The 12,375-nt window shown below is 39.1% G+C and overlaps 1 protein-coding gene across 5 annotated transcripts in view; it reads left to right on the top strand.

Annotated features, from left to right (window-relative positions):
- Positions 1-12,375, top strand: part of KLHL2 (kelch like family member 2) — a 132,629-nt gene that overhangs the window by 56,806 nt on the left and 63,448 nt on the right. The window contains exon 1 of one of the 5 annotated variants that reach the window (XM_055086008.1): positions 5,801-6,029. The exons of the other annotated variants lie outside the window; for them this stretch is intronic. Coding sequence (XP_054941983.1) covers positions 5,988-6,029 — 42 coding nt within the window. The 5' untranslated portion in view covers positions 5,801-5,987. Of the gene's footprint in view, positions 1-5,800; positions 6,030-12,375 lie in introns of those variants that run through there. 5 annotated transcript variants of the gene reach the window in all.

Below are 12,375 nucleotides of genomic sequence, written 5' to 3'. Positions count from 1 at the left end.
GTATAGCAATGAAAATCCTATCATGGGAGTGAATTTATCTGACATTCTAATACCTGGAGATCTGTTAACTTAGTATTTTATCACTTTACCAGAATAGTGATAATTTTAGTTTATTGTTATTATCCAGAAGCAAAAATGATGACTTTCTTTTACATTAATAATTACTGTAAAATTTTAAATTATTTACAATTGAGTTTTGATCTTAATTGTATTTTATTATGTTTTAAGTTAGAACTCGGTAAGCCTCATAATTTTATCAAAATATTTGACCAATGAGAACATCCATTTTTAATCATGACAGTTAAGTTATGTTTTACTCTATATAAGTTAAGAGTATAGAACAGATGAAGAACTTATTTAAAATTTAATATGGAAGAAGCCATTGAGGTCAGCTAGTTTGAGAAAATCTAGTAGCTTTATTATAAGAATATCCTATAGAACTAGATGGACATCACACTTGAACTGTTTTTTTAAGTTCTTGTTTGGAGAAAAGCTAGTTACTCCAGAAGCATTAGTAATTATGTTATTTGCTGTAACTTTATATCATTAAAATACATAATCTTTGAAGATGTCCAGACGGTTGAGTCATTTTGGAGTTCATGTTTTAAGGCACTACATGTGGTATATAAAAGATATTTATCTTGATGAACAAAAAATGACTCTATCCTGATTATGACTTAGCATCTTATAAGCAACAGTGAATAATTTGTGCAAGGATGAGAAAAATTCGAAATAAATCCTTATCAGGTGTATTTTTTTTTTTTATCTTTGATCTTTGCCTCATGTTTAGGTATGGAGCCTGCGTGGGAGATAGCACGTTTGCATCTGGCATGTGGCCAGTGTTAAGGGTCTGTCTCTCCAAACCAGTTTAGGTGGTTAGAGTCTAGAGCTGTTAATTTATCTGTGATTCTGGCATATGTGGATTGAGATAAGCCAAAGGTTTTATAAGCCCTAGCATTATTGACATACAATTTTTAAAAATTATTACCTTTTGGGGGCTTCCCTGGTGGCGCAGTGGTTGGAGTCCGCCTGCCGATGCAGGGGACACAGGTTCGTGCCCCCGTCCGGGAAGATCCCACATGCCGCGGAGTGGCTGGGCCCGTGAGCCACGGCCGCTGAGCCTGTGCGTGCGGAGGCTGTGCGTCCGGAGCCTGTGCTCCGCAACGGGAGGGGCCGCAGCAGTGAGAGGCCCGCGTACTGCAAAAAAAAAAAAAAAAAATTACCTTTTGAACCTTGATGTATTAATCGCATTGTCAGGTTAGTAAAATTAATGCACTTCTGATCATCTGGGTTTTTTTGTTTTTGTTTTAAATTATTTATTTATTTATTTTTGGCTCCGTTGGGTCTTTGTTGCTGCGCGAGGGCTTTCTCTAGTTGCGGCGAGCGGGGGCTACTCTTCCTTGCAGTGAGTGGGCTTCTCATTGCAGTGGCTTCTCTTGTTGCGGAGCACGGGCTCTAGGTGCGCGGGCTCAGTAGTTGTGGCTTGCGGGCTGTAGAGCGCAGGCTCAGTAGTTGTGGCGCATGGGCTTTGTTGCTCCACAGCATGTGGGATCTTCCCGGACCGGGGATCAAACCCGTTTCCCCTGCCAATGCAGGCGGATTCTTAACCACTGCGCCACCAGGGAAGCCCTGATCATCTAGTTTAAGTGTACTTGTGCCTTTCCCGAGGACATATAATTTATGATAACTTTACTTTGTGAAAGTATAGCTGTATCACTAACATGTATTCAGAAGCTGCTGTTTTAAATTAACTTTATGATGACTAGTGTAGAAATTTGGTCGTGTAAGTATGTTTGATTTTTTTGGGGGGGTTAGTTTCTTATTTAGGATTCTATCAGATAGGATTATTATTTTCCATTAAAAATTTTGTTTCATAATTTATAAAGGCCTTCCACTGACCTCTGGTTAATCTCAGTGTTGGCTTAAAGCAATCATTTCCCCCCACCTGGTGGGCTGTAGTTTACATTCCATAGATTTTAACTGTTCAATTTGCTAAGTGTTAACAAATGCATACACCTGTTAACCCCACCCAAATCAAGATATTGAACATTTATAACTTCAAGCCCCTTCCCTGTCAATCCCTCACCCTAACTCGAGGGTGATATGATCTCTATTATAGTATATTAGTTTTGCCTCTTGAACTTCATATAAATAGAACCACACAGAATGTATTCTTCTGAGGCTGACTTTTTTGGGACAACATAACATTTTTGAGATTCATGTATGTTATCACATGTTCCAGTAGTTTGTTCTTCTTTATAAATATGCTGAGTACTCCTTTGTGTGGATTTACTGCAATTTACCATGTTGAGGAGCATGTGTTTAAAGTTTTTGGCTGTTATGAAGAAAACTTAAAGCACTTTGATAAGGGACATTAAGAATAACACACTATATAATTAAGCTCTAGTTGGGGTCAGGTAGAGGCTGTTATTAAGATGGATGAACTTATTTAATTGCCTATTAAATATGATTTTATTTTTTTCTTTTTCTTTGTTTTGCTTAACATATGTTTTCTTATCATGTATTTTCTCACTTTTCATTCTCCAGCAATAATTTGATTTTATCTTACAATCTCTTTTTTATGTTAAGTCTAGGCTTTGAGAAACAAAGTTGAGAGATGATGTATGAATATTGATTGCAGACAAGGTTGAGAGGAGAGAATACAGAATAATTTCTGATGAAAAATAACATGTACCTGAAGAGAGCTATTTGTCTAAGGAGTAAGAGTGTATGATGTGTGTGTGTGTGTTTGTGTGTATGAGAGAGAGAGAGAGTGTGTGTGCACATATGCACATGCATATATGTCTGTTTTGATTTAGCATTATATTTACAAAAAAAACCAAAAAAATCTTTAAAAATTATTAGCAGTCTCTTCAGCCGAGAGTGTGTGTGCACATATGCACATGCATATATGTCTGTTTTGATTTAGCATTATATTTACAAAAAAAACCAAAAAAATCTTTAAAAATTATTAGCAGTCTCTTCAGCCTTGAAAAAATCCCATTGAAATAAATTTGGTAATCTGTGGGGTCCTCTGAATAATATAAAGCAATTTAGAAAGAAGATGGAAAAGGAATAGGCATGGACAAAAAGGGCGAAAGGAAGGAGAGGGCAGAACGAGAAAGAGGAAGAGGAGGGTGTAGGATGTAACTGAGTCATTCTGTACCCTCACATGACCCAATTTTTTTCTTTAAAATAGAGATCTTGCTTAAGGCCTTACTCATTTTATTACGCATGTAAAGTTGTTCCCCATTAACTATTCTATGATACCTACTGAACAATGGTGGTTGGATAAAGACTCTCCCATTTTTATCAACATTACAGATTTTGGAACAAGGAAGAAATATTTGTTGGTGGAAGAATAATGAACCCTTGGTAAAGGATCTCTCAAATTGATCATATTAGGAATTTTCTTTTTTCCTTCATTTGAAAAATTTCTGGTTTTCAGACATGTTTGAATGAAAGTTTAATCCAATCCTATTTGTGCTTAGACCAGATGACTGACACGAAAGGGAGATAATGAATATGAACTATTTTGACAATTATATTTGGCAGTTAATTTGGTGATTATCATCCATAGTTGTAAATATATCCATGCAACACCTTTGAAAAGTCAGAGGTGTCATTAGTCTCCTGTATTAAGAAATGTATATCTTAACTTCTGTTCTTTGAGTTAACTGATAATCTTGGCCCTTTAAACTTACCTGTTTTTATTTTAATTAAAAAAATATATATTTTTGAGGCCCACTGATGGCACTTGTCAGTCTCTATTTTCTTCTTTAGACAGTGGGTCGATGCCTTAACCTCACAACCCTGATCTAACCAGCTTAAATTCTGGTTATGAAGGTAGTTATTTGTGAAATTCTGAGGTTGTGAAAAGGAAGAATCTTAGAGAATCTGATGGAGATACAGAAGGGAATTTTGACCTATAGAAGTAAAATGTATGTTCAGTTTGTCGAGAGACCAGCAGTCATGTTTTTTGATTTGTAGTGATTATAGAGAGGAGAGACTAAAGGAGAGGAGATTAAAATGGATTAATTCTGATTAATGATAGGAGAAATAGAATAAAATATTCTTCTTGGAAGAAGGGACTACCTGCCTTCTTTGTTTCAGTTACTTTGCTAAATGCTGACCTCATTTAGTCTTTGTAACATCCTGGACAGAGGGTTTTTTTTTTTTTTTTTTTTTAAGAAATCAGAGAATTCCAACTCTGAGGGGCTAAGTGACTATGGTGATACAGTGAGTATGGAGCTTATCCAGCCTTCAAGGCCAGAGGTCTCTAACTCTAGAGCTTGTGGTAGAGTTTCCATTCTCCATTCTTTACACACTAACTCCATTCTGCCCCTGAGGCTTTACAGGAACTCAGTGACAGATTGGGGATTAATATCTACAGCTCCTGAGTACTCTCATGCCTGTGAACTTTAGACTTTGTGATCCAGAGACCACTGTGAAGGGCAGGAGCACTCAGATGATAGAAACTCCACATGCCCCTACCAAATGTAAGCACTACCTTTTAGAATCCAGGCTCTAGGATGACTGGTATATTTGTTCATTTTGTTCACTCCCAAATCCCCAGAACCTAGACTAGTGGTTGGTATTAATTAGAAGCTCAATAAACATTTGTCAAATGAATAATGAGGGAATGCCCATAGGATAGGTTGGCCCTGTTTGATGAATAGAGGCTGAGCCAGGCAGGAGGTCCTGGCAAGACAGGAGGAAGGGGACCTGGGAACAGACATTTGTATTTTCTGGGCAGGGACTCAGGGGCATGATTTTTGATTTCTTGGAGGAGTGGTCAGTACACAGTAAAGTAGGGTCCACTGGGAGAAGGGACCTAGTTAGGGGGGCATGTGGGCTGGAACTGGGTCTGGGGAGCAGAGCATCACAGTGCCCAGGGCCACATCAGTGTGGGGATAAATTAGTGCCCACTGGGTTGAGCTGCTTAGTTAGAGCCCCGACATTCTCTCTGCTTAGAGATAAGATTAGATTCAGATCTAAAGCTTCCAGCTATGGAACTGATGGATGCAAGGGCAGGGAGGCGAGCTGTCATTGAAGGATCCATGGACCACTTTCTTTACTTATGTCCACTATGTGTTAGGAAAAATGAATCCTGTGGGAATGTTCAGGTGTTTTGTTTGTTCATCATTGTCTTACTAATCAAGTTCCTTGAGATCAAAGGAACGTGATTGATGTCCATTAAACTTTTTCTAGTATGATTATAGGTTAAGGCTGTGTATTCACTTAATTTTATATTATGATTGTATCTTATTGCAAACATTTTATAAATATTAGTCTTTCAACCATTATTAGTTTTCATTGTCATTGATTATAATATTTCATTATGTGAGTGTAACGTAATTTAGTTAATTGTCGTACTGTTCAATCTTTAGTTGTTTTTGTTTTTTTCCCTTCTCTTATAAGTAATGCTAAAAGTAGAATTCATGGATGTAGCCTGTTTCATTTTTTGAACTATTTTCTCAAGGTACATTCCCAGAACATACTTTCAGGGTCAAAGGCTTTAAAGTTTTATATTTTTTGGTAGCTCTTTATGAATGTTGCCTATTTCCTTTCTAAGAGAGCTGACTAGTTTACAGTGACAGCAAAAATGTGCTAGGGGCCAAGGTCTACTATACCTTGACCTGAATGTTTGATGTTAATTTTTTTAATCAGTAGTCATAAAATGCTCTTATTTTAATTTATATTTATTTGATAATTAGTGAGGTATCAAATATATTTTCTATTTTTGTATGTTGTGTTTGTTCTTTTCCAAATTGTCCCTGATTATATCTTTTACTTTTAGAATATTTGATGCAAAAAGAAAGCAACCTTATGCTTATTGTGAATGATCTGGCATAGAACGTCATCTTGTGAGGGAGAAAGGAAATCGTGGCATTTCATTGTAATGGGATTGAATGTTCAAACTAAGAACAAAAGCCTTGAATTAGCGCTAATGTGCTACTCTGGTCATGTGCCAGGCACTGTGTTGAATGGTTGACCAACTTTTTAAATTTTTTCAACAACTCTGCAAGGTAGGTGCTGTCTTCATTGTACATTTGAGCCACTGTTGACTAAGTTGGAGACTTTAGAGAAAACTTGGGTTAAAAATAGTGGAAGGAGCAGCTGTAAAAAGGGTAGTATAGGAGAGGGGGCTTTCATCCTGCCTGAAAGCCATATTGCCCCCATATTTCTTCTTTCAGTGTTACCTTTGCCTTTCTCCTTCATTTATTATATCATTGGAAATCACATCAATTACAGACGTGTTCTGCTTAAGAGTCAATCTCTTTTAAAACTTTAAATACCTCTGGAAGGAATTTGTCCTGGAAGGTGATGTGTTACTAACTCTTAATATGAATTAATAATAAGATGGCTTTCCTTTTGACCCTGCTGGCATAGCTATCCCAAGGGATGGAGCTTGGGTGGGTGGGGAGGGCGTTCGGAGAGGGAGGTGAAATAGGTGTATTTACAGGATGAAACACTTAGCAGGAAAGGCAGATCTGGGTGGAGAATCATAGCTGGGTACACAGCACAGAGAACTGGCTGCCTGTGGCCCAGCTTTAGGGCTTTGAGATGTAGAAGTGCAAATGAGGAGACGCAAGAGGGAAGAGATATGGGAACATATGTATATGTATAACTGATTCACTTTGTTATAAAGCAGAAACTAACACACCATTGTAAAGCAATTATACTCCAATAAAGATGTTAAAAAGAAAAAAAAAAGTGCGAATGAGGTGGCAGGATGCCAACGACAAACACTTCCTATTTCAAAACTCTGTCCCCGGTCAGGCCTACATCCCAGAAAGAGGAAGGAAACTTTCTTCTTCCTTCTCTGCACCCACTGCCCCCTGAGGTCATAGCAGTCAAGTAGTAATATTATCTTCATTGCTATTGTGGTTTATAACTATTTTTAATACTGTTTCTATGAGTAAATGTGCAATGAGTGTCATGTAGCCAGTTGAAAAAATAAACTTGTGGAACATGACTTATTTATAAATTGGGGACTAAACGCAGGTTTCAGAAGACATATGCTAATGAAAGTTATAGGTTATATTTCATAATGAGGCTTTTTTAGTCTAACAACATATAGCTTCTTTAACTTTGGGGATAATTTCTACCCTCTGCTCTTGCCCTTCGGACAGCTGTTTACATGTCTTCACGTCATTCCTGGCACACAAGACCCTGGCACTTTAAATAAACAGGTGCTTCTGATATGACTCTAAGGTGGCTGGGAAATTAATAAAAATTTGCTTTTTAGCAGTACACTGACTGTAACATTAATAGGGACTGAGCTGTGAGCATCGTGTTTGCATGTTTTCCTAGACATCTGGAAATCTTACATCTATGGAATAATCAGACCCCATGGTAGTATCTTCTAATAAACACCCTGCTAATGGCTCGGGATTTAAAAGATTTACTACATAAATTATTTCATCCTATGGAGTAAGTACCCAAGCTGAAAATAAACTACAGATCCTAATAGCCAAGCAGAAGGAGTGTACTTGTCTAAGTGAAACATCTTATATGTAATTTGGCTTGTCAGACAATGTGAAGTAGGATGAAAGCTTCTTACTTTAAAATGTGCAGCTGGTGTAAGAGTGTCATATGGGTGCTCATTGTTTGGCTCGGGTGTCTTCCGTGCCAAGTGTTCTACTTGTCTTCAGGGGTCAGTAGTAGCTTTCCCCCCACTTCTTTGTTCATTGCCGCAAACATCTCCACGGTATAAAATGTTTAGGCTTTATGTGTCTCCATATGTTGGAAATTAACATATCTAGATGGAAAATTTTTTTTCTGTTTAACAAAATGATAGCATATAGAGTTAAGTTTATTTAATCAGCTGGCCTGTTCTTTTACTTCATGTTTCTCCAAACACTTAAAGAGATTGCTAGTCACATGAACAAGAAGAGGAATGTGTAGAACCTCTTACTGTTCTACAAATCACTAGCTTTATGACTAAAGGCCTTTCAGCTTCATGGTACCCAGAGGACAGGCCAAACTGAGGCAGTTTATGGTGAGTGGTGGGTGAAAGTCACTAGATAAACAGCTCACTTAACATTGCTGTATTGGCTAGAATTCTAGAGGTCCAGAAAGGCATTTCTTTACTTGCTTCTCCCTGACTTTCTTTAGAATAATATGTGACCATTTAAATGGTGCATATTCATGATTGAAAATTTAGAAAATACAAATAAAGAGAAGAAAATAGAAAGCCTCCATACTACTGTTAACCAGAGATAACATCCCCATTAACAACTGTGGAATATTCCTCTACTACTGTCTCTGTGTTTATGTGTATGTGTGCTTACAAAAAAGGGGACTGTTTAGAAATTAGCTTTTTATACTAAATATATTAGGAACATTCTTCCTAGTCATTAACTATTTATCTACTATATCTCTTTTAATTCAGTGAGCCCTCCATATCTTCAGGTTCCACATGTGTGGATTCAACCAACCAGAGGTTAAAAATATTAAAAAAAAAAAAAGTTCCAGGAAGTTCCAAAAAGCTGTGTGCTGGTAACTATTCAGATAGCATTTAAATTGTATTTACAACTATTTACATAACATTTACATTGTATTAGGTATTATAATTAATCTATAGATGTTTGAAGTATATGGGAGGATATGTGTAGGTTATACGCAAATACTGCACCATTTTATGTAAGGGATTTGAGCATCTGTGGATTTTGGTATCCTTGGAGGGTCCTGAAACCAGTCCCCAGTGGAACCCGAGGGACATCTGTGCTTACAAAGTATTCAATTTTATTGATAATATAGAATTTGCATAATCTACCCATTGTTATTGGACATGTAAGTTCTTTTCAATTTTTGATATTATAAACAGCACTGGAATTAATATTATAACTAAATATATCCACATTCACAGTTTGTTTCATGTGTAGTATAATAGACTGGGTTTCCCCCGAAAGCAAAGCTTTTGGGCAGTTAGTTTAGTTAGAAAGTGATCCAAGAGAGTGACAGTGAGTAAATGGGGGATTTGAATTGAAAAGGAGGGAAAACCATTTCAAAATGTGGTATAGATATAAATGTGACATGTTTATTTTCACCAGGACCTTTTTTTTTTTTTTTTTTTTTGCGGTACGCGGGCCTCTCACTGTTGTGGCCTCGCCCGTTGCGGAGCACAGGCTCCGGACGCGCAGGCCCAGCGGCCATGGCTCACGGGCCCAGCCGCTCCGCGGCATGTGGGAATCTTCCCAGACCGGGGCGCGAACCCGGTTCCCCTGCATCGGCAGGCGGACTCTCAACCACTGCGCCACCAGGGAAGCCCCACCAGGACCTTTTGAGGAGCCTTATGAAATGTGTCTCAGAGCTATCTGCTTGGGGAAGAAAATGGGGAAGCATTTATCTGTCATCTCCCTTTGAACCATTCTCCACTGGTCCAAGGTGGTCCCACAAGCATTGTTTCCCCTGTGCTTCCAGGTTGTGCAGGTATGGGTCCCTAAGTGCACCCCCAGTAGGCAGCCACAGACAGGTATGGTAGGGGTTGGGGTGAGGCACTGTTAAGTTACATCTTCACAAAGGTGATCAAGTCCTACTTGCACTTGGTTGTTGCAGTGGTAGCTTGAACAAGAGGTGGGACTGAGAGGATTTGCAGTAAGACACAAGTGTCCCATATACATTTTAGAATAGTATTTCTGGGTCAAAAGACATCCAAAATTGTATCTCTTAAAATACAAATACCCACCAGAGTAACAAATTAATTTACTTTCAGGTTGATTTATTTATTAAGCACCTATATATTCTGCTGCTACCTGAGGATACAACAGAGGGTAGAAAGATGTGACCGCTGTCTCAGAGTATATGTTCTTTTGCAGGGATAGAGAGAGTCAATGTGGGAGAAGATACGTAAAGATTGATTCTGACAGTGCTGAGTGTTACAAAGCCAATGAAATGGAGCGATGCTGTTAGTGACCTGCAGGAACTGAGACCCTGTGAGAGCACCAGGGTCTGAGTGGAGAGCATCAGGGTTGATGGAATAGAACTAAGGGGGAAACGTAGGAGGAGTCTGTAGGAAGTGTAGGAGAAGTCTGTAGGAAGGAGTGGTGAGGGCCAGCCCCAAAACAAACTGCCTACTTTACATTTTTTCTTAGGGCTTGGCATACCCAAGAGAGGTGTTTTAGCTTTTGGAATGTGGTCCTCTCTCAATATATACACTGTATGGGAATTAATCACTTTTAGATTCTTCGACTATATCATTAACATTCAGACTATATTGCCAATATAATTGCTTTTTCTTTGGCATTTTGGAATACACTTCAGGATCTTAGAGTGCCTTAGGATTTTTAAAATCAATCTCAGACTTAATACTAGTGAAGCATATTGAAAAGGAAACAAATGGAAATTTTCCATTAGATCATAGTGCTTTGTGGCTATGAAGGTTTATTGTATCAATATACTTCCATTTCGACCTGAACCAAGATGGTGGAGTAGAAGGACGTGCTCTCACTCCCTCTTGTGAGAACGCCAGAATCACAACTAGCTGCTGGACAATCATCGACAGGAAGACACTGGAACTCACCAAAAAAGGTACCCCACATCCAAAGACAAAGGAGAAGCCACAATAAGACGGTAGGAGTGGTGCAATCACAGTAAAATCAAATCCCATAACTGTTGGGTGGGTGACTCACAGACTGGAGAACACTTATACCACAGAAGTACACCCACTGGAGTGAAGGTTCTGAGCCCCACGTCAGGCTTCCCAACCTGGGGGGTCTGGCAATGGGAGGAGGAATTCCTAGAGAATCAGACTTTGAAGCCTAGTGAGATTTGATTGCAAGACTTCAACAGGACTGGGGGAAACAGAGACTCCACCCTTGGAGGACACACACAAAGTAGTGTGTGCATCAGGACCCAGGGAGAAGGAGAAGTGACCCCAGGGGAGACTGAACCAGACCTAATGGCTAGTGTTGGAGGCTCTCCTGCAGAGCCGGGGGTTGACTGGCTCACCGTGGGGACAAGGACACTGTCAGCAGAAATTCTGGGAAGTACTCCTTGGCGTGAGCCCTCCCAGAGTCTGCCATTAGCCCCACCAAAGAGCCCATGTTGGCTCCAGTGTTGGGTTGCCTCAGGCCAAACAACCAATAGGGAGGGAACCCAGCTGCACCAATCAGTAGTCAAGCGGATTAAAGTTGAGCTCTGCCCACCAGAGCAGCAGTCAGCTCTACCCACCACCAGTCCCTCCCATCAGGAAACTTGCACAAGCCTCTTAGATAGCCTCATCCACCAGCGGGCAGACAGCAGAAGCAAGAAGAATTACAATCCTGCAGACTGTGGAACAAAAACCACATTCACAGAGAGACAGACAAGGTGAAAAGGCAGAGGAAGAATGGAAAGAAATGAAGACAAGCTAAGAGACCTCTCGGACAACATTAAACGAACCAACATTCGCATTATAGGGATCCCAGAAGGAGAAGAGAGAGAGAAAGGACCAGATAAAATACTTGAAGAGATTATAGTGGAAAACTTCCCTAACATGGGAAAGGAAATAGCCACCTAAGTCCTGGAAGCACAGTGAGTCTCATACAGGATAAACTCAAGGAGAAACATGCCGAGACACATAGTAATCAAATTGGCAAAAATTAAAGACATACAAAAATTATTGAAAGCAGCAAGGGAAAATCAACAAGTAACATACAAGGGAACTCGCATAAGGTTAACAACTGATTTCTCAGCAGAAACTCTACAAGCCAGAAGGGAGTGGCAAGATATACTTAAAGTGATGAAAGGGAAGAACCTACAACCAAGATTACTCTACCCGGCAAGGATCTCATTCAGATTCGATGGAGAAATCAAAAGCTTTACAGACAAGCAAAACCTAAGAGAATTCAGCACCACCAAACCAGCTCTACAACAGATGCTAAAGGAACTTCTCTAAGTGGGAAACACAAGAGAGAAAAGCACCTACAAACACAAACCCAAAACAATTAAGAAAATAGTCATAGGAACATACATATCAAAAATTACCTTAAACATGAATGGATTAAATGCTCCAACCAAAAGACACAGGGTTGCTGAATGGATACAAAAACAAGACCCGTATATATGCTGTCTACAAGAGACCCACTTCAGAGCTAGGAACACATACAGACTGAAAGTGAGGGGATGGAAAAAGATATTCCATGCAAATGGAAATCAAAAGAAAGCTGGAGTAGCAATACTCATATCAGATAAAATAGACTTTAAAATAGAATGTTTCAAGAGACAAGGAAGGACACTACATAATGATCAAGGGCTCAATCCAAAAAGAAGATATAACAATTATAAATATATATGCACCCAACATAGGAGGACCTCAATACATAAGGCAACTGCTAACAGCTATAAAAGAGGAAATTGACAGTAACACAATAATAGTGGGGAACTTTA

The sequence above is a fragment of the Physeter macrocephalus genome, chromosome 7 (assembly GCF_002837175.3).
Source record: "Physeter macrocephalus isolate SW-GA chromosome 7, ASM283717v5, whole genome shotgun sequence".
Lineage (NCBI taxonomy): Eukaryota > Metazoa > Chordata > Mammalia > Artiodactyla > Physeteridae > Physeter > Physeter macrocephalus.
Note: the sequence above shows the minus strand (reverse complement) of the source record. Positions and strands in the feature narration are given on the sequence as shown.